The sequence below is a fragment of the Bufo gargarizans genome, chromosome 6 (genome assembly GCF_014858855.1).
Source record: "Bufo gargarizans isolate SCDJY-AF-19 chromosome 6, ASM1485885v1, whole genome shotgun sequence".
Taxonomy (NCBI): Eukaryota; Metazoa; Chordata; class Amphibia; order Anura; family Bufonidae; genus Bufo; species Bufo gargarizans.
In genome coordinates, this window is record NC_058085.1 from 314317791 (window position 1) to 314345026 (window position 27236).

A 27236-nucleotide genomic window follows, 5' to 3' on the forward strand; every position below is an offset into this window, starting at 1 on the left:
GTGTCAGCAGTACCACAGTGCAGCATAAAATACCACCCCAGGAGCTGTCCCTCTGTGGTGGCCATCAATGGTTGCCATTGTCTGTCCTCCTGCACCAATTGTCTCTAAGATATTGAGCAAGGAAAAAATAACATACCTCACTGTCACTCCAATTCTTCGTCTCTGGTGCTGGCCACTAACCCCTTTGCCAGCCTGCGCCTGAATATGCCTGTGTCTCGGGTGGGCAGATGTCCAGCTTTAGGCCAGAGAGTCTGGTTTCCTGGCACCCTGTCCCCCGTCCAGGGCAGGACCCAGTCAGACGCTGAAATCAGGGGCGGACTGGGAACTTCAAGTGGCACTGGAAAAAATACTGCCTGGAATCGTCCTCCTTTTCAGTGGCTTCATGCTCAGACAGCAGCATTGCACCATCTGAAGGTGGGCATACCGAGGCTTCTGTCACCACCTAGTTAGTGAGTAGTCTGTGACTGACTGAGGGTAAATGGAAGCACTCCATGTCCTGCGCAGCTCACCTTTTGGTCCTCCTGGTAATGAGGGGGGTGGCTCAGCTAAATCAGGGTGTGGCTTAGCAGGGTTGGGGGCGTGGCCTGGTAATATCTGGCTTGTTGGGATGAAGCAAGTGACCACCCTACCTAACCCTGCGCTATCTGTACACTGTCTCATGTTATGGTCTATGAGGGTGAAATATCAGGGACCCATGGTCTCTGATGCCACACTGCAGTACTGAACTGTATCACAATCCTGAGGACAGTGATACCATTGAATTCAGGGGGACACCTGCGGCCACCGGCCAGGTACATCAATACCCGATATTTCCAATGTTAATTAACACTTAGAGCATCAGATCATCATTTACCCGGCCACAGGCAGTGAGAAGGGCTCAGGCAGCCCCCTGGGCATCAGCCCACCTCGAAATTTCTCTGTAGGGGGTATGGTCAGCCGGCCTCTGCTTCACTGTATTTATGTCCACTTTAGACCATTTTGACATGCTTACATGCTGTCAAATTGTGATGGATGCAGCTTCCTTTATCTAGAACATGGGTCATCCAATCCATTTCCACCTGTCATGTCCAGACAGGGATAAAGTAGAGAAATGACCCAAGTGGACCACTCTCTGCATTCTTTTCTATAGGAAACAGGAAAACAACTAAGCAAGTGTGTGCCTAAAGTGCATGCTTCAGTTCAGCCTCCGAGTTTAATAAGTAAAAAAAAAAATTATGACACTAATATCTCCCCATCAAAATGGCTAATCTGTTCTACAAACACCCAAACTTGATGGCAGTTTTCATGGCTGTGTCTAGGTAGGTGGGAGGGAGGAGCACCTACAGTTTGATCATCACTGGGGAAAACTAATATAGTAAAGCAGCATATTTCACCAAAGAGCACCCCCGGGTTTGAGTATCTGATGGCACCTGCTACTATACAAACTATACATCCCCAATCTCGGCATCTTTCCCTCTCTCCAATGCTACCCTTAGGTTATGGTTGAAGACTTGAAAGGGCCACTATGAGCACATATCGTTGGAGAGATACGTTTATGCCCTCTGCTACAGTACCTCACCCATAAACGAGTACCTATGCCAGGGATTGACAACCTTTGGCATTCCAGCTGCTGTCATACTACAACTACCAGTTTCCAACCCTCAGAAATAAATGAAGCATTCTGCGAGTTGTAGTTTCTGAACAGCAGTAGTGCTGGAGGTTGCCAATCCCTGACCTATGCCTTACATTCCATGCGGCCTCTTGCGTGTGTTATTTGCGGTGCAAGGGCTCATGTGGGCACCTTGGTCAGTCCTGATCTTCTTAGCCAATGTTTTCTGATAGCTCAAGAAGGGTTTCAGGAGAATGTAAGACAAGGGATGGGGACTACCCTGCTGCCGAGCTAAGCCACGTTCAATAATGAAAATTAAGCTGCTTTTTGAGGGGTAAAACCTCATAGGGACCTGTAGTGACAACGCATGGTTGGTGTCACCTTTGAACAGAATGCATATTAAACAGTTGAAGCATCTTCTCTGCTGGAAACGATGATGAGTTTTGCCTTGTGCTGTTTCAATTCTGGGAGAAGGGCCTGAACATTGCTCTTCATTTGGAATAAATCCAAAAATAGCATATACATTATAACGAACACCTAATTAGAAGCATCCATTCAATTCTTCACTGTATTAAAGAATGATACAATACATAATAAAATACATAATGCTATAAACAACCCTTTAATATGAGCAAGTTCTGGAAGCGCAGGGGATACAATGATGGGTTGTAGTCCCATCCCCGAGCGGTCACCTCTTAGGTTGGTTACATCGCTGTATGTAACGGTAGTCGTGTAGATTTACTTTGGAGAATATTGAAGCAGCATCTCGTGAAGACAAGATAAAAGATTTAAAGCTTCTCAAGTTTATGTCTCGGGTGACCTGGGTTCTACTTTAAATGAGATCTCGGCAGCCACGGAGGAGTAAAGCGAAGCATACTGTAGGAATATTAATAGCATCTTTGTGTGTGGAGCCAACATGTTCCGCAGCTCATTAAAATAGTGGTTACCACGACCTTTATTTTGATGTTTCTTCTATAAATGATAGTAATTGATTTGGTCGATAACGCAGTGAAGCGCGTGACTTGCTTGCGCCCCCCCTGTATTTTATCAGCTTGGTCGTTTGCCAGAGTCTGACACCATAAGATGTTGAAATGAAGTCGATAAAGCAAGTAGCTGGATTGGACTTGAGAGGAAGGAGAATTTTATGGTGTGACTGGTCCCACGGGCAGCATGGTGACATCATTCCTGCTGGAACAGAGGCTGTAACTCTCTGAGATATTTTCCAACACTCCGAAGGATTAGTTAGCATTGTCCTGCGTTATTTAATGTCGCTGTCTTTGGAAGTACTTCAAAGGAATCTGATTCGGCATGGAATAAAGTTCTCTATTTCAACACTTGGAGAATCCTGTGGGTGCAAAGCTAAGCATTTGTGCCCTTAATTCCGAATGTTTTTTTTTTTTTCCCTTTATACTATTCAAGAAATGCAAGAATCCGGAGATACTATATGTCCTTTATGGCGAGCAAAAAACTCAGAATGAAAGAATGAAATGTTCATGTACTGTGCAACTGTATCACAAGACTGTATGTGCTGTGTTACGCCATCTTCAAATGGGTTGTCCAACCCTGTACAAGTGATGACCTACGCTCAGGATAGGCCATCACTATCTGATCGGAGGGAGTTCGACACCACGCACCCTGTAGATCAGCTGTTTGGTAGTGCCAAAACTACACAGCTCTTTCCATTGTGCAGTGGATGGAGCTGGTTACTGCATAGAAGTGAATGGGCACCAGACTTACTGCAGAACAGCTTATCTGGTGGGGGTACCCTCAGCGCTACCTCCCATTGAAAGGAATGTGAGGCAGAAAGGACGTGGCCGCCCGCTGGTTTTCGGCAATATTTCTCTGTAAATATCTGTACCAAAGTTCCGCCGTAAAACCCAATGTGTGACTGAACCATTAGGATGGCAGATGCATTATCTCCTAAAGAGGTTTCCCCATAAAGAACATTTATCACCTATTCACAGGGAGTTTTACCACTGGGTTACTGCTGATCTCAGAAATTGGGTCCCCGAGTCTCCCTGTGTGAAAGGAGTGGTGGAACGCATGCAACCACCGCTCTATTGAATTCGATGGAGACAGCTAATTTCAGTACACAGCAAACCCATAGAAGTGAAAGGAGCAGTGGTCTTGCATGTGCATCACCATTCCATTCAGACAGATGACAGACAGTTTTCATGATCGGTGGGGATTCCAGTGGTTGAACCCCCTGTCATCATACAGTCATCATGCCTTTGGAATATCCCTTTTAAGGAGTTCTCTAGGCTTTTAATATTGATGACCTATCCTCAGGATGGGTCATAAATATCAGATTGGCAGGGGTCCGACACCTGGCACCTCCGCTGATCAGCTGTATAAAGGGATGGCGTGCGCACCGTCTCCCTTCTCACTTCCTGCTTTGCCATAGACATAGCAGCAGCGAGCAGGAAGATAGAAGGTAGACGGCACACACGCCTTCCCTTTATACAGCTGATCGGCCGGGTGTCGGACCCCTGCCGATCTGATATTGATGATCTATCCTGAGGATAGGTCATCAATCTTAGAAGCCTGGAGAACCCCTTTAAGGTCATATCAATGTGGTGATTGTCTCTGTGGTGATCGACTTGCCTGTAGTCAGTGAACTTGAAAACCTATTTGACCACTAAGCATCCAGCTTGTATTGGCAGGTGCTGCTGCTGAACTGCGTCCTGCTGCTGATATTACGGTTTTATTAGTTCATAGTCCAGTGTTTAAACCTGTCTCAGTAGCCATTATGCTGCACTGTAAGGTCCCGCGACCATAAAATTAAACTGTTCCTTGGAGTCTAAGCACATTTTTCATTTCTAATTAGAAAGGAACGTGTCAGTGCACTAGTAATAATGTTTATCATCTGAAGGTGAACTCAAGAAAAACTGAACAACCCGCCCGTACATTGCCATAAATCCACTGGCATACCTAAGCCAGTCAGAACCGTTGGGCATGGATAAATGGTGTATACACACTATGGAGACTTTCACACAGTGCGGCAAGTACCGTACATACTTATCGGCGAAAACTGCAAGAATTTACCTGTGGTTTCACGAGTCCCAATGGGTCCACCAAAAAAATGGAAGTTACTCCGTGTGCATTCCGTTTCTGTATGTCCGTTTTTCCGCTCTGCGAAAAAATAGAACATCTCCTATTATTTAAACCAAAAGAAGAACAGCGGCTCATCCTCTTGTTACTCTGGATATGGTGCCCTTGTCAATTTGACTCATCCCGTCAAATATTCAATTAACTAAATGTACCTAAGACTGGCACTCAACATCTGAAACCATTCAGAGGGATGTACCGTATGTCCTAAATGAATAATATTTCCCCACTACATTTATAATAAATAGAACCAGTTCATAAACACAATTAAAACATCAATGGTTGAAGTACATGTAAGATGCTTGAATAAGTATAACACCAGTTCACTCTCTTGTCAGTTTGGCAATGGTGCTCTGTCAAGTTGACTCACCACTTCCAATATGGCAATTAGCTATATATAGCTGGGGCAAACGTTCTGCATTTAAAACCAACCTATGAGGGTATCTTTTTATAAAGAAATTTATTATGACACAATATCATTAAAAATACCACATTCAATGGCAATATTCTTATGTTTTTTTAATATATTTTCTCTGAAGAGTTTTTATGAAAATTGTTAATGATATTGAGTCATAATAAATGTCTAAAGCTGCATAAAACTGGGAAACCTCATTAAGTTGCAATATACTGGTGTCGACTAATTCCAGATTATTTCAGATTAATTAAATAAATGAATCACTCACTTGTGGTAGCAGATGAACCCTCCCCTTTGGCTGCCCGTGGACGCCTGTAATGATATTGCAGAGAGTGGATACTGTGGTGTATGTACCAACAAGCATAAAAGCAGCATAACATGGTAAAATGGTATTCTGAATGTGTTATATCTAATGAGCAAGAAAGGTTTGTATGTAACAAGTATTCCGATGGGGATTGTAGTTCTTTAAATGACATTAGCACAGATCACTAACATGGTGCAAGCGGTGGGGCTTTATACTTCATTGGTTGCATCAGAGTCTGAACCTGTTATCTTTTAATAGTTGTTTCCATGGAAGCCTTTTGTGTTGCTTTGCAGATATGATTTTGCTGGCGTCACGTAACTGCAGGTAGATTTTGTGGGTTTTAATAGGAAAACGCACAATAGTGGCAAGTTGTCTTGTTGCTCCAGGTTTAAGGCCGAGACAAGCTGTGGATCATCTCTGACGTTACCTGGACCTGTCAGGGGACATCATAGAGTAGTGCATTAGATTGTTAGCCCACGCCTGTAACCTCTCCTGACATGTCTGTTGGAGCAAATACTTATATTTGCAAAGAAATGACAATTCTGAGTCATGTTTGATACTCCTGAAAATGTATAATTAAGTTAAATGCTTATGGGCACCTTTTGGGGCAGATTTTTTTTATTATTGCATTGTACTCATTTTGAGCTAAAACATCTTTTTTTCAATTGGTCTTTATTAAAAATGTTGAACCCCTTTCTCTATACAGCCTTGAGATTCTCTAGTAGCAGGCTCTGTGTTTTTACTCTGTTCCGTCAGGCACTTCAGCTGATTGCTCCTTATCTCTGATATCTGACCTTATAATCATCTAAGGTACCTTTACATGAGCCGATTATCGTGTAAATTATTGTTAAATCAAGCAAAACTGCACGCTTGTCCAGCAGTGTAAAATCAGTGAACGATAGAACAACTGACAATCGCTAGATTTCTCGTTGATTTGATCGTTTGTGTGGACACAAAGATCATCATTGGACGTTGATGATTTCAACAAGAATCGTTCACCGCACGCCACTCAAATTTCGCTTTGTGTAAGTGCAACAGTCTGCTTTACAAACTATTGAATATGCAAAGGAATTACAATTTTGTGAATGAAAATCTGCGCATATAAAGGGTCATTGTTGAAACGTTCACTACACCAAGAAACGACTTGTTCCTCGCTTAATCTTACCGATCATGGTTTAAAGGTACCTTTTAGTATAGCTCAGTTCTTATCTTGCTGATTAAATAAGTGTTTGTGACCTCTTAGTAATTTAGAGATAAGGGTTATTAGAGGACCAGCACAAAGTGAAAGTACCAGTCACACAGCTAGACAGACGGTTAACCCTTTGTGACAGAACGGCTGAATATATTTATTAAAGACTAATTGAATTATTTAATAAAGACCAATTAATGTTTAATATATATATTTTTTGTAACCAGGTATTTTAACCATACAGCTCTACAGAGCAAGTGACATTACAGGGGGCACATACTTTTTAGCCTAGAATGAATAAAATGCAATCCAAAATAAAATGCCCTCAAAGGTGTACATAGCCTTTAAAGTAGTTGTCTGATCTCCCATGTACTAGAAAGGTACGTCACTAGCCTATCACTATTAGTGATGTGCCGTTCTATTTTAGCACATGTCCCATAATCGCCCCAACCAATCACTAGCCTCAGTGCCCATAGGACCAAGAATCTCCTGGCAGCAGCCAGGAATATGGTCACGTCGGGTGAATGGCAGGATGATTGTGGGTGGCACCAATCAAAACTTTTGTCAGTAGTTTTGAACAATTAACTCTACACTTTAAAGGGATTGCCAGACTAAAAAAAATTTGCCCCATGCTACTATATAAAAAAAATCATCATATACTCACCTGTTTCTCTCATTCGATTCTCTACCCTGCAGCTCCACTCCTCCTCCTCCTTGTGTTTGTAAACAAGGCTGCAGTGGTGCTGTAGAGGTACGAGCAACATGACCATTGCAGCCAATCACAGGCTTTAGAAGTTTCACAGTCCTCAGCTGTCTCACAGTCCTCAGTTGTCATTTGTTTGTATACAAGGCTGCAGTGGTGGCCTAGAAATACACTGACCAAAACTATAAACGCAACACTTTCACTTTTGCTCCCACTTTCCATGAGCTGAACTCAAGGATCTGAAACATTTTCTACATACACAAAAGACCCATTACTCTCAAATATTGTTCACAAATCTGTCTAAATCTGTGTTAGCGAGCACTTCTCCTTAGCTGAGATAATCCATCCCACCTCACAGGTGTGGTATATCAAGGTGCTGATTAGACAACATGAATATTGCACAGGTGTGCCTTAGACTTTCTACAATAAAAGGCCACTCTGAAATGTGCAGTTTGATCACACAGCACAATGCCACAGATGTCACAATTGGCATGCTGACTGCAGGAATGTCTGCCAGAGCTGTTGCCCGTGAAATGAATGTTCATTTCTCTACCATAAGCCGTCTCCTAAAGGCGTTTTAGAGAATTTGTTAGTACATCCAACCAGCCTTACAGCCACAGACCACGTGTAACCACACCAGCCCAGGACCTCCACATCCAGCATGTTCACCTCCATGATCGTCTGAGACCAGCCACTCGGACAGTTGCAGCAACAATCTGTTTGCATAACCAAAGAATTTCTGCACAAACTGTCAGAAACCGTCTCAGGGAAGCTCATCTGCATGCTCGTCGTCCTCATCAGGGTCTGGACCTGACTTTAGTAGGCAAATGCTCACATTCAAAGGCGTCTGGCACGTTGGAGAGGCGTTCTGTTCATGGATGGGTCCCGTTTTTCACTGTTCATGGCAGATGGCAGACAGCGTGTGTGGCGTCGTGTGGTTGAGCATTTTGCTGACGTCAACCTTGTGGATCAAGTGGCCCATGATGGCGGTGGGGTTATGGTATGGGCAGGCATATGTTATTGACATTGAACACAGGTGCATTATATTGATGGCATGTTGAATGCACAGAGATACCATGACGAGATCTTGAGGCCCATTGTTGTGCCATTCATCCACGTCCATCACCTCATGATAATGCATTGCCCCATATTGCAAGAATCTGTACACAATTCCTGGAAGCTGAAAACATCCCAGTTCTTGCATGGCCGCATACTCACCGGACATGTCACCCATTGGGCATGTTTGGGATGCTCTGGATAGGTGTATATGACAGCGTGTTCTAGTTCCTGCTAATACTCTGCAACTTCGCACAGCTATTGAAGAGGAGTGGACCATCATTCCACGGGCCACAATCAACAACCTGATCAACTCTATGCGACGGAGATGTGTTGCACTGCGTGAGACATGGTGGCCACACCAGATACTGACTGGTTTTCTGCCCCCCCACCAGTAAGGCAAAACTGTGCACATTTCAGAGTGGCCTTTTACTGTGGGCAGTCTAAGGCACACCTGTGCAATACTCATGCTGTCTAATCAGCACCTTGATATGCCACACCTGTGAGTTGGGATGTATTATCTCGGCAAAGAAGAAGTGCTCACTAACACAGATTTAGACAGATTTGTGAACAATATTTGAAAGTAATGGGTCTTTTGTGTATGTAGAAAATTTTTCAGATCTTTGAGTTTAGCTCATCTAAAATGGGAGCAAAATCGAAAGTGTTGCGTTTATTTTTTTGGTCAGTGTATAAGGCACATGACCACTGCAGCCAATCAGAGGTCTCACAGTCCTCAGCTTTCTGTATACAAGGCTAAAGCAATGATGTTAACCTTTGGCACTAAGAATTGCAGGGGAGAATCAGGTCAGTATTTGACTATTTTATGGCATTTATTGGCACGGGGCAAATTTTTAGGCAACTTGGACATCCCCTTTTAGTTCCCAGTACATAGAAGCGTTTCTTTTTAACTTCATTTCCCTTCATTTATGATTTTACGTCTGTTCTAGGAATGCCGGATTGGGTGTATGTGCCATGGCGTGCAGATTTGGTGGTATTCTTGCTCCGTTCGTACCTTCTATGGTAAGAGCTATTTCTGTGTTCATGATTTGCTTGGTAATTAGAGGGGTTATGCCATGTCTAATGTAAAAAATGAAAATCAGACATCATATAGAACATGATAATCTCTTTCTAACAAAGCTAGAACCCGCCCTGTACCTCACATGGATCGAGAGATCTCCCCATTCATTGCTCTGCTAGATTTATATCAAGCTGGTACCTCAAGGGGAGTGTCTTTTCTGCTGCACCTAAGGGGGCGTGTCCATGCTGACCCTATCACAGCTCAGGAAGCAGTTAATGGATGAAACTGAGCATGTGCGGCCTTCTCAGTGAGCAGGTCAAAGAAATAAGAAAAAAAACTAACTGCAGGTGGCGCTATGCAGGTACATTTTATTGAATAACTCAGTGGCTATGCTAATTTTTTAATTACATGCAATTACAAAAGTATTCAGATGCAGGTGTTGGTTTGAAAACTGTAGAATATTTTTCATGGGACAACCCCTTTAACCTCCTCACGACCGCCGTACGCAGGATTGCGTCTTCTCGGCGGTCGTGCTGCTCTGGGTGGACGCGCCGGTGCGTCCTCTCGCGAGACGCGAGATTTCCGGGTATGCCGGCCCGCGCATGCGCATCGCGGGCCGGCAAAATTCAAAGAAGAAGTTCGTCATCAACCTGCCGGCCACGATCATTGGCTGGCAGGTTGATGAATTTAAAAAAATCCAATCAGCAGCCATTTAACCCCACATATTAGTAAATATGATGGGGTTATATGGCTGCTGTGCTCCTCTGCTCCTTCTTTTGGTCGGTTGGTTCCAGGAGAGGAGCAGAGGAGCACACATCACTGTGAGTACCCACTACACTACACTTAGCCCCCAGATCACCTCCCAGCACCCAATTAACCCTTTGATCACCCCACTAGTGAAAAGGAAAAAAGTGATCAGTGCCAACTGTCACTTTTTTTTTTTTCACTGGTATTGACCGTTAGGTTTTAGGTATAGTTTAGGTCCCTTGGTTAGGTAGTTTAGCGATCAGTTAGCGCCCAGCCCACTACACCGCAGTCCGTTATTCGCTGATTAGCGTATCGCTAATCAGCATTTGTACTTTTATAGTATCTGAAAGTGATCAAAACTGATCACGGTCAGATCTATAATAGTATTAGTGTCACTTTAGTTCGCCCTCCACCCAAAACGCAGTGTTTGCCCGATCAGGCCTGATCGGTCGCCCACACGTGCGTTCGCCCACGCCCGCCCCACCGCAGTGACAAAAAAATTATTATTTTTGATCACTGCACATTCACTTTACACGCACTGCGGCGATAAAAAAATCAGTTTTGATATTTTTTATCAACCGCAGCGGCCTCCGGTACTTCGCTAGCCTCCCCTTTGTAAGACAGGCTTGCTTTTTTTTTCTTGGGTAGTCTCAGGGAATACCCCGAAATTTAGTTGCCCAAATGTCTAACAGGGGGTATTCTTCTGAAGAGGCCTACAGGCTTCTGACCCAGTCGGATGAGGAGTGGGAACCCTCATCTGATGAATCCAGCGGGTCAGAATACGAACCTGTAGAAAGCAGTGGCTCTCTGACCCAAAGTTCGGACGAGGAGGTTGAGGTCCCTGATAGCAGCAGGCGTACCCGGCCCCGTGTCGCTAGACCGCAGGTTGCGCAGGATCCGCTTCAAGAGCAGCAGAGTGGGGCTGGTGCTGTCGGATTACGTGGTGAGGCATACACCAGCAGCCCAGCCCTTCCTGGACCTAGTACCAGCACTGCCGTACAACCTGGTGAAGTAGCAAGCACCAGAAGGGCAGTTGAAGCTGGTACGGTGGCACGTGCAGTAGTGACCCCGTCGCAGCCACCGCAAAGACGTGCCCGTAGAGCCCCTAGAATCCCTGAGGTGCTGGCAAACCCTGATTGGCAGTCCCCAACTTCAGCCGCACCTGTAGTTTTCCCTTTCACTGCCCAGTCTGGAGTTCGGGTTGAGACAGCTCAGATCGGTTCGGCCCTGGGATTTTTTGAGCTGTTCTTGACTGCGGAGCTCTTGGACTTAGTTGTGGCCGAAACAAACAGATATGCCACACAATTTAAAACCGCTAACCCGGGAAGCTCTTATGCCCAGTCTTTCCGGTGGAAACCAGTCCAAGTTTCCGAAATTAAAACTTTTCTGGGCCTCCTCCTCAACATGGGCCTGACAAAAAAGCATGAATTGCGGTCATATTGGTCCACGAACCCAATTCATCACATGCCCATGTTCTCTGCTGCTATGTCCAGGACACGATTTGAGACCATCCTGCGTTTCCTGCACTTTAGTGATAACAGCACCTCCCGTCCCAGAGGCCACCCTGCTTTTGACCGGCTCCACAAAATTCGGCCCCTCATAGACCATTTCAACCTGAAATTTGCAGATTTGTATACCCCTGAGCAAAACATCTGCATAGACGAGTCCCTGATACATTTTACCGGGCGCCTTGGCTTCAAACAATACATCCCAAGCAAGTGCGCCCGGTATGGGGTCAAATTGTATAAGCTCTGTGAAAGGGCCACAGGCTATACCCACAAATTTCAGATCTATGAGGGAAAAGATCAGACCCTGGAGCCGGTCGGTTGCCCTGACTACCTGGGGAGCAGTGGGAAGACAGTTTGGGACTTGGTGTCACCCTTATTCGGCAAGGGGTACCATCTTTATGTGGACAAATTTTTGCACAAGTGTGGCCCTCTTTAGGCATTTGTTTCTAGAACGGATTGGCGCCTGTGGTACCGCGCGAACTAGTCGCGCGGGCTTCCCCCAACGGCTCGTTACCACCCGTCTTGCAAGGGGGCAGAGGGCCGCACTGTGTAACGAAGAACTGCTCGCGGTGAAATGGAGAGACAAGTGTGACGTTTACATGCTCTCCTCCATTCACGCAGACACGACAATCCAAATTGAGCGAGCAACCCGTGTCATTGAAAAGCCCCTCTCAGTCCACGACTATAACCTCCACATGGGAGGGGTGGACTTCAATGACCAGATGTTGGCTCCGTATTTAGTGTCCCGCAGAACCAGACGCTGGTATAAGAAGGTGTCTGTATATTTAATTCAATTGGCTCTGTACAATAGTTTTGTTCTCTACAGTAAGGCTGGGAGAACTGGATCCTTCCTCAAATTTCAGGAAGAGATCATCGCGAACCTCCTGTACCCAGGAGGTTCCGTGGCCCCATCCACCAGTGTAGTTAGCCGTCTACACGAGCGACATTTCCCCAGTGTCGTTCCTGGTACCTCAAACCGACCGCCACCGACCGCCACCCCGAAAAAAATGTTGTGTCTGTAGCAGGAGTGGAATAAGGCGTGACACCCGCTATTTCTGTCCTGACTGTCCTGACCACCCTGCCCTATGCTTTGGAGAGTGTTTCCGGAAGTACCACTCACAGGTACACTATTAGCATAGGGATCATTTCACCAGGATAGGCACACAGGGCTATTAGGGCCCATTCACTCACAGCTGCTGCAAACGTCTCCTTTCACATGGGACAAAGTGCATAACGCACTTCGCCACATCTTTGGGCGATTTGCGCTTTGCACATTGACCCATGGGGAAGGAGAGGTTTGTTCTATAAAGGTAAAAAAACAAAAAAAAAACACCAGTAAGCAAACACGTTAATGTTTAGTTCAAAAAGTTAAAGTTACATGTTCTGTTCCAAAGTTAATACAATTATTGCGTTGTGGCCTGGTTTTTTCATTTTTTATTTTTTATTTTTTTGTCTTTTTACCTTCCAGGTGGACCAACCGATCTACTAGCTGCAGCACCGATGTGCATTCTGACAGAAGCATTGCGCTGCTGTCAGATTACACGCAAGTCGGTGTATGCGGCGCTGCAAGACGGGATTTTCTCCTCTGCAGTGACAGATACGTTTGCCGAGGCATACGAGCTGAGGAGGAGGCGGCGTTCCTATGCTTTGGCAAACACTTTGTATATATATAAAAATAAATAAATAAATAAATCCCGGCAATTATTTATTCATCCACATCGATTGATGCGAATGGAGAAATCTGGTTTGCCAGGGCATACGAGCTAAGTGGGTATGGATGTAGGGCGGAGCTCCTATGTCCTGGCAGACGCCTTTCCCCTCCATTTTTTTTTTTTTGGGCAGAGATTTTATCATCCACATTGATCGATGCGAATGAAGAAATCTGTGCCGTTCATTTTTTTCTTTCAGCCCAGAGGCTGAACGGAAAAAAAAATCTCATTACCTGTATGCTCAATATAAGGAGAATAGCAGAAACTCCTAATGCTGACCATACATGTAATGATTGTGGAGACCCTCAAATGCCAGGGCAGCACAAACACCCCACAACTGACCCCATTTTGGAAAGAAGACACCCCAAGGTATTTGCTGAGGGGCATATTGAGTCCATGAAAGATTTACATTTTTGTCCTAAGTTAGCGGAAAGTGAGACTTTGTGAGAAAAAAAAAGAAAAAAATCAATTTCCGCTAACTTATGCGAAAAAAAAAAAAATTCTATGAACTTGCCAGGCCCCTCATTGGATACCTTGGGGTGTCTTCTTTCCAAAGTGGGGTCACATGTGGGGTATTTATACTGCCCTGGCTTTTTAGGGGCCCTAAAGCGTGAGAAGAAGTCTGGGATCCAAATGTCTAAAAATGCCCTCCTAAAAGGAATTTGGGCACCTTTGCGCATCTAGGCTGCAAAAAAGTGTGACACATCTGGTATCGCCGTACTCAGGAGAAGTTGGGGAATGTGTTTTGGGGTGTCATTTTACATATACCCATGCTGGGTGAGATAAATATCTTGGTCAAATGCCAACTTTGTATAAAAAAATGGGAAAAGTTGTCTTTTGCCAAGATATTTCTCTCACCCAGCATGGGTATATGTAAAATGACACCCCAAAACACATTCCCCAACTTCTCCTGAGTACGGCGATACCAGATGTGTGACACTTTTTTGATGCCAAGGTGGGCAAAGGGGCACATATTCCAAAGTGCACCTTTCGGGTTTCGCAGGCCATTTTTTACACATTTTGATTGCAAAGTTCTTCTCACACATTAGGGCCCCTAAATTGCCAGGGCAGTATAACTACCCCACAAGTGACCCCATTTTGGAAAGAAGACACCCCAAGGTATTCTGTGAGGGGCATGGTGAGTTCCTAGAATTTTTTATTTTTTGTCGCAAGTTAGTGGAATATGAGACTTTGTAAGAAAAAATAAAAAAATAAAAATCATCATCATTTTCCGCTAACTTGTGACAAAAAATAAAAAGTTCTATGAACTCCCTATGCCCATCAGCGAATACCTTAGGGTGTCTACTTTCCGAAATGGGGTCATTTGTGGGGTTTTTCTACTGTTTGGGCATTGTAGAACCTCAGGAATCATGACAGGTGCTCAGAAAATCAGAGCTGTTTCAAAAAGCGGAAATTCACATTTTTGTACCATAGTTTGTAAATGCTATAACTTTTACCCAAACCATTTTTTTTTTTGCCCAAACATTTTTTTTTATCAAAGACATGTAGAACAATAAATTTGGCGAAAAATTTATATATGGATGTCGTTTTTTTTGCAAAATTTTACAGCTGAAAGTGAAAAATGTCATTTTTTTGCAAAAAAATCGTTACATTTTGATTAATAACAAAAAAAGTAAAAATGTCAGCAGCAATAAAATACCACCAAATGAAAACTCCATTAGTGAGAAGAAAAGGAGGTAAAATTCATTTGGGTGGTAAGTTGCATGACCGAGCGATAAACGGTGAAAGTAGTGTAGTGCCAAAGTGTAAAAAGTGCTCTGGTCATGAAGGGGGTTTCAGCTAGCGGGGCTGAAGTGGTTAATGAGCCGACGAATATTATTGCTTTGCTTTAAATTATGGAGAATGTGACAGAAATGCAGAAATTTTATGAAGTCTACTGCCATCTCTTCAGCTCCAACCCCTGCTGTTCTATCTCTCAGATGCACATGAGCTACTTAAAGAGAACCCCTCGCCTCCCCTGACATGTCAGTTTTAGTAACTACTTGTATTCCTAATGTAATAACAATTCTGGAGCATCTATTCTTCTGGCTCAATGTTGTGTTGTTCCTGTATTATTGCCAGCAGTCTGCAGTAAAGTTACTGCTAGGTGTTACCTGTAGCGGGTGTATCTGACTGTCCAGTAAGTGCTGCTGGTATAAGACTGTGCAGTGAGAAACCCTAACCCATTGGCCACTGAAATCGGTTCATATAGTCACTGTTTGAATATGCACATCGCTCTTCCTGGGCCACTGACATCACGTTTATCAGTCACATGGCCTAGGTGCAGCTCAGTCCTATTCAAGTGAATGGCGCTTACCTGCAGTACCAAGCACAGTCGCTTTTTAATAGAGGGCGCTGTGCTTGGCAAGCTGCAAGAAGTCTCCAGTGAGCGCCGGATCCTCTTCAAACAGCTGATTGGCGGGGGTGCCAGGATTTGGACCCCCACCGATCACAAACTGATAACCTATATTGAGGAATAAAGAAAACCCCTATAACACATTTTTAGTGGCTTTTTTTCACGTTAAAGGGGTGGTCCTTGTAATAACCAAAATCCCCCAGTGTCCCCAAATGTGATAGAATAATAAAGGAAACTATACTCCTCAGTTAAAGAAGTTGTGCCAACATAAAATGTTTTAATTTAATTCAGCATGAAAATTTAGTTCCTTCTTCCAAGCCAAGCTCTGTACTCCGCTATCTCCAGGGGTCCCATAGAGAGTGAACGGAGCTCCCACTCCATCAGATTAGGGGAACGGGGCCCCAGCGGTCCTACACTCAGCAATCAGCTGGGTATTCCCCATCCTGTGGATAGGGCAAAACTTCAAAATTTGGCGCAATCCCTTTAAATTCTATATATGCGTGTATAAAATGTTGAGATAATGACTGTAGGATTAAGTATGAGAAATGCAATAATAAAGGGAAAATTATTTAGTAAAATAATCTGCATAAACTGCGTCTGTGTGCCGTCAGCTCGGCTTTTATAATCTACAAGAAATTATGACTATGAATCTTTTGAATCTTTGAACAATCCCATTAAAATGTAAAATTCCCCATCATCTTGTTGTTTTATGCCACATGCATATTTCATCCTTGCTCACAACCTATGTATTCATCCGTGCTCCGCATAGGAAATTAATAGTTAAATCAATCAAGCCCTTGCCATCTCGTGCTTTGTATCACCGTATAACGTGAAATATTTCTGCCATTAATGTAGGTAATGAAAGTCATGAGAAAACGCTACCAGATGTGCAGCGCACGCTGCTTTTGGCAAGTGGTGACTTTAGAAGTTGATCCAGTGATTTCATGACTGGATTCGAGACATAAGCAGTTTCGTAGGCGTTTTGTACGGGGTCTTGTCACTATGATTTACCGCCAGTATTTTGTCTTTATAGGGAAAGACCATTCCCCTGTGCTTCATTTGTATTTTTTAGAGCTCAGAGTTGGCAAGTGAGATGTTGACACAGGTGCCGGATCGGTTGTGGATCCTTAGGGTATATTGCATGTGTAGCAACCGTTGAAAAACTTTTTGTAAAAATGGACGCTTTAACAGGATGGAAAAATGGCCAATATATCTCCTAAGTTAAAGAAAAAAATGATTGTATTACACATACTGCCTGCTAGGGTGGATCATGCTGATTAAAATGGTACCTGTATTGTGAAGATCGGTTGCAGCATTCATGAGGAAGAAGATTTTTATTCTTTATGCAAATATTGGCTTAAGTGCACTGAGGGGTGGAGCCCGACTCGTTCATCTCAGCTTTCCAGTGCTGGCCACGCCCCTCTGTGCCCCCATAACAGTGACGTCCACAGTGCCCCCATAACAGTGACGTCCACAGTGCCCCCATATCAATGACATCCACAGTGCCCCCATAACAGTGACTTCCACAGTGCCCCCCATAACAGTGACATCCACAGTGCCCCCCATAACAGTGACATCCACAGTGCCCCCCATAACAGTGACATCCACAGTGCCCCCATAACAGTGACATCCACAGTACCCCATAACAGTGACATCCACAGTGCCCCCCATAACAGTGACATCCACAGTGCCCCCCATATCAATGACATCCACAGTGCCCCCATAACAGTGACATCCACAGTGCCCCCCATAACAGTGACATCCACAGTGCCCCCCATAACAGTGACATCCACAGTGCCCCCCATAACAGTGACATCCACAGTGCCCCCCATAACAGTGACATCCACAGTGCCCCCCATAACAGTGACATCCACAGTGCCCCCCATAACAGTGACATCCACAGTGCCCCCCATAACAGTGACAGTCACAGTGCCTCATAATAGTGACATCCACAGTGCCCCAATAACAATGACATCCACAGTGCCTCCCATAACAGTGACAGTCACAGTGCCCCATAACAGTGACATCCACAGTGCCCCCATATCAGTGACATCCACAGTGCCCCCATATCAATGACATCCACAGTGCCCCCATAATAATGACATCCACAGTGCGTCCATGACAGTGACATCCACTGTTCCCCATAACAGTGACATCCAGTGCCCCTAGTGCCATCCAATGCCCCCTATTTGTCATCCAGTGCCCCCTTGTGCCATCCAATGCCATCCAGTGCCCCCTAGTACCATCCAGTACCCCCACTATGCCATGCAGTGCCCCCTTTTTTGCCATCAATTGCCCCCCTTGTGCCATCCAGTTCCCTCATTGTGCCATCTATTGCCCCTATGTGTCATCCACTGTGCCCCAGTGAAATCCAGTGCCCCAATGTGCCATCCTGATTGCCCCAGAGTGCCATCCACAATTCTACAGTGCCTCTCCCCCATCCCAGTTTGCCTCTGTGGCTGATTGCTATGCTGTCACTCCTGCACAGCGCTTACAGGTTAAGCCCGGAGAACCCCTTTAATGACTGATCCGACTTGGCAATGTTAAAGATGTGTTAAAGATAATACAACCAGATCCGTTCATACCGGATGCAGATGATTCTATTATCAGTAACGGAAGCGTTTTTGCTGAACCCTGCCAGATCCAGCAAAAATGCTAGTGTGATGGTACCCTTAGTGATAGTTGTTGCAGTTGTGAGTTTTATCATATAAATTGACAAATGTAGCAATGAATAATTTTGTCCAAAAATGGAAATCTCTGTATTTATTAGTCCTTCTCTGTAGTGCACTCTTTTACCCCTTCCCGCACTACAATGTAACTGAACATCGAGATAAGGGCTAACTTTCTGCCCCTCTATGTGTAGTCACAATGCAGCCAGGACTCATAGCCGCGCGCTCTGTATTGACCGAGCTCCAGCGCTCGAGCAGCTTAATACACAGTGCAAGACAATGGGGGTCATTTATCAATAATGGCGTAATGTGCGCCAAAAACATACTAACGTTACAAATCAAAAGTGGTGATTTGTTTTACCTCATGTATCAAAAGGCGCACGCCTCTTGTAAAATGTGACTTTTCCCCTCACCTCCATGACTGCACCTTACTATGAGATTATCCTCCTCCTACCAGGCAGGGACTGGAAGCTTCAAGAGGACCCACCTCCATGCAATCCTCGGTGTCTTCCTGTCCCTGCCAGGCAGAAGAGGAAGAGGAGTACCTGTGCCTCGGTACAAGGTTTTCTACTTACTAAAGAAGCAGGAGAAATTGCGGCCACAGTTGCGGACGTCCGGGGCTTACCTTGGGCAAGTAAGTCCCGTACACGTGCGCCCGCCGAGGCCAGAAAGCTATCTCACAAGTGCACCAGTAGAGTGGGCGGCATCCGGACACTGAAATGGAATTCCTTCGGATTCTATTGGCTGCCTGCTACCCGAGATTCCGGGCTCTGGTGGGTAACGTTATTTGGTGAGTGCCGTACGGATGACGTCAGGAACAGGTGGAAGTCGCCCTCTTACCAGCAATCTCCTGCAGTCCTCAGCCCCAGCTTCCCTGAGAACGATGGAATCGGGGGAATGTGTGGAGCAGCCTGACAGTGAGTAAATGCAAGGCAGAGGTCATGAGTACTGGACTGCAGAAGTTACTTTAATGTGCCTTTTCTCTCTTTCTTTTGTTTAAGAGTGACAAGGATGTGTCAGTTAAATCTAAAATAGCACAGAAGTCTAAGGCCTCTTTCACAGAGGTTCAGGTTTGGGTTAGGTGTTCTGTAGATTTTATTATTTTCCATTATAACATGGTTATAAGGGAAAATAATAGCATTCTTAATACAGAAGGCTAAGTAAATTGGGTATGGAGGGGTTAAAAAATAATAAACAAATTTAACTGACCCCATCCACTTGGTAGCGTAGCGGATCTCCTCTTTCTTCTTTCTTCAGGAACTGGGTAAAGGACCTTTGATAACGTCACTGCACTCATCACATGGTCCATCACCTTGGTGATGGACCATGTGATGGATCATGTGATGAGCGCAGTGACGTCATCAAAGGTCCTTTAGCCAGGTCCTGAAGAAAGAAGAGGAGATCCGCTACGCGACCAAGTGGATGGGGTGAGTTAAATTTGTTTATTATTTTTTAACCCCTTCATCGCTAATTTACTTAGAATTCTGTATTAAGAATGCTATTATTTTCCCTTATGATCATGTTATAAGGGAAAATAATAAAGATCGGGTCCCCATCCCGATCGTCACCTAGCAACCATGCGTGAAAATCGCACCGCATCCGCACTTCCTTGCGGATGCTTGTGATTTTCATGCAGCCCCATTCACTTCTATGGGGCCTGCCTTGCGTGAAAAACGCACAATATAGAGCATTCTGCGATTTTCACGCAACGCACAAGTGATGCCTGAAAATCACCGCTCATGTGCACAGCCACATAGAAATGAATGGTTCCGGATTCAGTGCGGGTGCAATGCGTTTATCTCACGCATTGCACCCGCGCAAAAAACTCGCCCGTCTGAAAGAGACCTAAGTCTCTTACATGTGGTGTTTGTGCGGCTAGGCTTCTAGATAAATACCCCCAAAAAATATGTAAAAAATTTACAGACGATATAGTAAGAGAAGAAGTACCTTCCTTGAGAGATGAAATGAAAGATATGATACAGCACCTCTCGTCCACCTCCAAACACTGGTCCAGGAAAGGATCACCCTCTTTTTCATCCTCATCCTTTGAGGATTTCTCAGATTGGGAGGAAAAAACAACTCTGATTCTGGTAGAGACAGTGAATTAAAAAAATTATTTGTTTTCTTCTGAGGATATTAATGGCCTATTAAAGCGGTCAGGGCGACAATGGAAATTAAGGAGGAAAAGGTTCAGAGATCCACTCTACAGTAGATAAAATGTTTTCTGGATTAGAGGAAAGGAAAGGAAAAAGAGGGTGTTCCCAGTACATAAAAATTTGCATTCACTTATCCTTATCTTAAGGAAGGTTTTCGTACCCAAAACAATTAAAAAGAGACTACCCTTTGATGACCAAAATCTAAACCTTCTTTTAAATTGTCCTAAAATAGACAACATTCTAAGTTAGCTAAAGGTTCCTCCTTACAATTTGAAATTACGGAATCTCTTTGTGATCCCATTAACAAAAAGCTAGATTCAAATCTCAGGAAAATCTGGTATACTGCGGCATCCCAATTCAAACCTAATATCGCAGCTACTTCTGTTGCCAGGTCCCTTAAAAGCTGTTTGCTATAATCAAATACACCTTATAAAAGCTTTGCAGAGTATTTTCCCATGCTACTAAAAGCTGTTGACTTCCTGTCCAACACTAAGGGGGGACTCGGTAAGGCTTACCGCCAGGACCACTGCTTTAGCCAATAGCGCGAGAAGAGCGCTATGGCTAAATTCATAGTCCGGCTCTAAATGTAGGCTCTGTAGTATTCCTTTCTTATGGCGAGCTGCTATTTGGGAAACTTCTGAAGAAAATTCTTGAGAAGTCTTCTGACTCTAAGAAAAGCTTTAGAGAAGATAAAAGGAAGAGAAAAAATCCATTTTTATTTTTTTTTTAGTTAAAAAAATAAACTGACCAGTTTCAAAATAAAAAAGGAAAAATGGAAGGATGGAGATCCAACAAACAGAGTAAAGGGAGAGGGTTCCTCTTAAATCCTCGCAATACCGATTCCTCAAAAAAATGACGCCGGAAGTCTGGTGGGTGGAAGATTGAGAGAGTTTGTGGAGTCCTGAAGGTTTTTTCTCCAAGCCCTTGGTTGATAGACGTACTTTCTCAGGGTTACAGCATTCTCAATGTTACCCCACAATATTTGTTGTCACTACGGTCCAGAGCTCCCGGTCTCTTTAACTCTGTTTGGAGCAGGGAATTCTGGACTTAGTAGACATGGAAGTTCTTTTGCCGGTACCATCGAATCAAATCAGTCTAGGGTATTATTCTACAGTGTTCATGGTAGCCAAACCATACGGGAAATCTAGTCTAATTATAAATCTAAAAAAAATTAAACAAGTCGATCAAATATGAGAAGTTGAAGATAGAATTGATCAAGTCCATGGTAAACGCTCTGCAGGAATGGGTCTTTCTAGCATCATTGGATCTAAAGGACACATATTTCCATATACCTATTCACCAGAATCATCAACGGTATCTAAGAATAGCGGTGTGGATTCAAAGACAAATAAAGCATTTTCAATTTCAAGCCCTCCCCTTTGGAATAACTACAGCACCCTGTCTTTTTACAAAGATAATGTTGGAGATGATCTCACCCCTGAGGAAAGAAAATGTCCTTGTAATACCTTACTTGGACAACCTTTTAATAGTAGGCGATTCCAGAACAGACCTAGAAAACAATCTGTTAAAGACCAGATGCAGATTAGAGAGTTTGGGTTGGATAGTAAACTGGGAAATTTGCATATTCTACCTACAGAAGATCGTGTTTATAGGCATTCTCATAGACTCGGTCAAGCTAATGTGTTTCCTGCCAGAAGAAAAAATACTGAAAATCCAATCCCAGATATTACGTTTCAAAAGGAAAAAGTCCCATAAATTCCGACAAACAATAGCCCTCATTGGGTCTCTAACAGCTTCTATTCCCAGCAGTGAACTGGGCCCAATGGCATTCCTGGCATTCCTTCAAAGTTATGTTACAACATTGGGATCGGAGGCAGGAATCGTTGGACAAACTGATTACACTTCCAGAGGATATCAGAATATCTCTGAATTGGTGGGAAATAAGACACAATCTCCAGAACGGAGTGTCATGGGTGGTGAGGGACCCAGTAATCCTTACTACAGATGCCAGCCTATGGGGTTGGGGGGCTCATCTTCAGAGTCTGTCAACCCAGGGGGAGTGGTCACAGACTGTGAGGAGGCAGTCATCCTACTGCCGGGAACTGAGGCAGTAGGAGAAGCCCTGGCTTATTTTTCAGAAGAACTGAGGTGTTGCAATGTTCAAATCAGATCGGAACAACAAGAAGGTGGTGTCATACATAAACCGTCAGGGTGGTACAAGGAGCAAAATCCTACTATCCCTAACCACCAAGATATTTTTATTGGCGGAAAAGTATGTCAGCTCCGTCAGTGTTTCTTTTTGAAAGGGACACAAAATGTCCAGGCAGATTTTCTAAGTCGAAGAAGATTGGATCCAGGAGAGTGGAGTTTAAAGAAAGAAATATTCAACTCTCTAGTCCAGAAATGGGGGTTACCACAATAAGATTTATTTGCAAACAAGAACAATGCAAAGGTACCGATCTACTACTCCTTGGATCCCAGGGACAAAGAAAGTGCAGGAACAGATGCACTAGTGATCAGGTGGAATCTCATTGTAGCGTATTGCTTTCCCCCATTGCCTCTAATACCGAGAGTCTTGAGAAAGATACGAGAAGACAGGGTAAATGTCATTCTAACAGCACTAGACTGGCCAAGAAAATCATGGTACACGCTCATGACAAAAATGTCCAGGGAGAACCCCTTGATTCTGCCGTGGTCCCGGGACCTTCTAACACAAGGTCCGGTCTCTGATCCAAAAGTCTGCGCCTGTCGAGATGGATCCTGAAAGGCTAATTGTTGCATCTAGGGGCCTTTCAGATTCTGTAGTCAGCATTATGTTAGCCAATAGGAAAAAAAATCACTTGTAAAATCTGCCATAAGATATGGAAGAAATGTATATCCTGGTGTTTAAATCCTTTAGTTAAATTAGGGGATATCCCTTCAATTCTACAGGGTGGGCCATTTATATGGATACACCTTAATAAAATGGGAATGGTTGGTGATATTAACTTCCTGTTTGTGGCACATTAATATATGTGAGGGGGGAAACTTTTCAAGATGGGTGGTGACCATGGTGGCCATTTTGAAGTCGGCCATATTGAATCCAACTTTTGTTATTTCAATAGGAAGAGGGTCATGTGACACATCAAACTTATTGGGAATTTTACAAGAAAAACAATGGTGTGCTTGGTTTTAACGTAACTTTATTCTTTCATAAGTTTTTTACAAGTTTCTGACCACTTATAAAATGTGTTCAATGTGCTGCCCATTGTGTTGGATTGTCAATGCAACCCTCTTCTCCCACTCTTCACACACTGATAGCAACATCGCAGGAGAAATGCTAGCACAGGCTTCCAGTATCCGTAGTTTCAGGTGCTGCACATCTCGTATCTTCACAGCATATGCTGTGTCTGCCCTTCTCCAGCACCACCGTAGGGTTGTTTGAATCTGCCCTAATCCATCAGAATGCGTAATTCAATTGTGTGGCTATATAGTACTAGCAGAAGGACTCAGCTTCGCATGGGTATATTTCATGTATTTCATTTAATGTTTCTGTGTGTCGTTAAAAGATAGCGACACTATCCACTATAACAGTGACATCTACAGCACCCTGCCGCACTGTCTGCAGAGCTGTGTATCTAATCTTATCCTGCGTGATACTGTCTGCTGAGCTATGTATCTAATCCTATCCTGTGTGATACTGTCTGCTGAGCTGTGTATCTAATCCGATCCTGTATGATATTGTCTGCTGAGCTGTGTATCTAATCCTGTCACGTGTGATACGGTCTGCTGAACTGTGTATCTAATCATATCCTGTGTGATACTGTCTGCTGAACTGTGTATCTAATCATATCCTGTGTGATACTGTCTGCTGAACTGTGTATCTAATCATATCCTGTATGATACTGTCTGCTCAGCTATGTATCTAATCATATCCTGTGTGATACTGTCTGCTGAACTGTGTATCTAATCATATCCTGTGTGATACTGTCTGCTGAGCTATGTATCTAATCATATCCTGTGTGATACTGTCTGCTGAGCTATGTATCTAATCATATCCTGTGTGATACTGTCTGCTGAGCTATGTATCTAATCCTATCCTGTGTGATACTGTCTGCTGAGCTGTGTATCTAATCCTATCCTGTGTGATACTGTCTGCTGAGCTGTGTATCTAATCCTATCCTGTGTGCTACTGTCTGCTGAGCTGTGTATCTAATCCTTACCTGTGTGATACCGTCTTCTGAGCTGTGTATCTAATCCTATCCTGTGTGATATTGGCTGCTGAGCTGTGTATCTAATCCTGTCCTGTGTGATACTGTCTGCTGTGTGTATAGAGGTCGGGAGCCGGCTATGTGATTCTGCAGCCAGATCCCGCGTCCTGTTGAATGAATGAGTGAGTCAACATCATTGGTGGCGCAATGGCCACAGCCCCTCCCCTCCTCTTCTCCTCTCTCCTCTCATTGGTGGCAGCGGCACAGGGGGAGGGAGACACTGCTTCCTTCTCCCCTGTGCTGCTGAGGGAACACGGTTCCCGATTCGTTATCAGCATATCGGCAAAATAGATGCTGATACCGATAACATTGAAAAACCTGAATATCGGCCGATAATATCGGTAAAACCGATAATCGGTCGATCCCTGTCTAGTACCCCTTCCCAATGAGAATGATTTGGACAAATACCCATTAACTCTCACCCAGGCTGTCGGCTGCAGATGGAGCAAGTTTAGCCATTTGAGGAAGTTCTGGGGGACCCCCACTTTCTTTAATGCTTCCCACATGAAGCTCCACTCGACCGAGTCAAATGCCTTCTCATTATCTAATGAGGCAATCGCTCTACTGCCAGCATTGTCATGGGATACCTGTAGATTGGTGAATAGACGGCTCAGGTTTATATCGGTGGCTTTTCCCTGGCATAAAACCCGACTGGTCAGTACCAACAATAGATAGAATGACTGAAGATAACCGAAGTGCCAAAACTTTAGCTACTGTAGAAGTTTAGCATCTGTATTTATCAGCGAAATGGGGCGATAAGAACTACATTGGTCCGGTGGTTTCCCAGCTTTGTTGATCACAACTATTGTGGCTTCATCAAAAGACGCAGGTAGTGAGTGTCCTGTGCTCCAGTCTGTATGCAAATAACTTACTCAGCCTTTGACCAACTTCATCTATCTGAAAATTATAGCACTCAACCGGAAAGCCATCCGGACCGGAGGTCCTCCCCTTTGCAATGGAAAGAATGCCAGTTTGGATTTCTATTGGAGTAATGTGAGCATTCAATACCTGTCCCTCTGACTGAGTTAAGCAGAGAAGGGAAGTATTCTCTAGGAAGCTTCTTAGTTCCTCCCATGGCCTCAACATTTTAGAGGAGTAAAGAGTAGAGTAGTAATTTACAAATTGCTCACATATAACCTCTGGGGTAGTAATCATCTCACCCAATTCATTCCTGATTGCTGCTACCACTGTCTGTGGAGTTTCTGTCCTTGCCAAATATGCCAAAGCTTTACCGCTCCTGTCGCCCTCGGGAAAAAATCTTCTGTGCTAACACACGTTTCTTTATGTATTCGGTCAAATGTAAGGTGTATAACCTCTGAGCTGAATGCCATACTGCCTCATTTTCCACTGTGGGATCTGCAATGAAAGTCTGTTCTGCAATTACCAACTTCTACTCCAGCTTTTTACGTGTGGAGAGTAGTTCAGCCCCATGCGTTGCTATTGCTGCTATCAGTACCCCCCTCATAAGTGCATTGCATGTGTCCCATTCTATCAACGTATTGGAAGAACCTGTGTTAATTTCCCAAAACTCTGATAGCCCTTCCCTACATTTCTGCTCCACTGGAAGCACCATCAACCAAATACGGTTTAGGAGCCAGTTAGTAAGTGGATGGCCTAGTGGCTGTGTAAGAATAATCTAGAGTGGGGCATGGTCAGAATTACCACCAGGTAGATATTCAGCTGCCTTTACCCATGCAAGTCCCTTTTGATTGGGAAATGCTAGGTCTATACGTGATAGTGAATAAGTGGGGGGGACATACACTCACCTAAAGAATTATTAGGAACACCTGTTCTATTTCTCATTAATGTGATTATCTAGTCAACCAATCACATGGCAGTTGCTTCAATGCATGTAGGGTTGTGGTCCTGGTCAAGACAATCTCCTGAACTCGAAACTGAATGTCAGAATGGGAAAAAAAAAGGTGGGCTACAACATCAGAAGACCCCACCGGGTACCACTCATCTCCACTACAAATAGGAAAAAGAGACTACAATTTGCACGAGCTTACCAAAATTGGACTGTTGACTGGAAAAATGTTGCCTGGTCTGATGAGTCTCGATTTCTGTTGAGACATTCAAATGGTAGAGTCCGAATTTGGCGTAAACAGAATGAGAACATGTATCCATCATGCTTGTTACCACTGTGCAGGCTGGTGGTGGTGGTGTAATGGTGTGGGGGATGTTTTCTGGGCACACTTTAGGCCCCTTAGTGCCAATTGGCCATCATTTAAATGCCACGGGCTACCTGAGCATTGTTTCTGACAATGTCCATCCCTTCATGACCAGCATGTACCCATCCTCTGATGGCTACTTCAAGCAGGATAATGCACCATGTCACAAAGCTCGAATCATTTCAAATTGGTTTCTTGAACATGACAATGAGTTCACTGTACTAAAATGGCCCCCCACAGTCACCAGATCTCAACCCAATAGAGAATCTTTGGGATGTGGTGGAACGGGAGCTTCGTGCCCTGGATGTGCATCCCTCAAATCTCCATC

General features: G+C 44.2%; 1 protein-coding gene across 4 annotated transcripts in view; it reads left to right on the forward strand.

Annotated features, from left to right (window-relative positions):
- The window catches only part of LOC122940789 (solute carrier family 22 member 15-like), a 281156-nt gene that overhangs the window by 187407 nt on the left and 66513 nt on the right, over nucleotides 1-27236 (forward strand). For all 4 annotated transcript variants that reach the window (XM_044297545.1, XM_044297546.1, XM_044297544.1 and 1 more), the window contains one exon: nucleotides 9311-9383. In XM_044297545.1, coding sequence (XP_044153480.1) covers nucleotides 9311-9383 — 73 coding nt within the window. The remainder of the gene's footprint in view (nucleotides 1-9310; nucleotides 9384-27236) is intronic.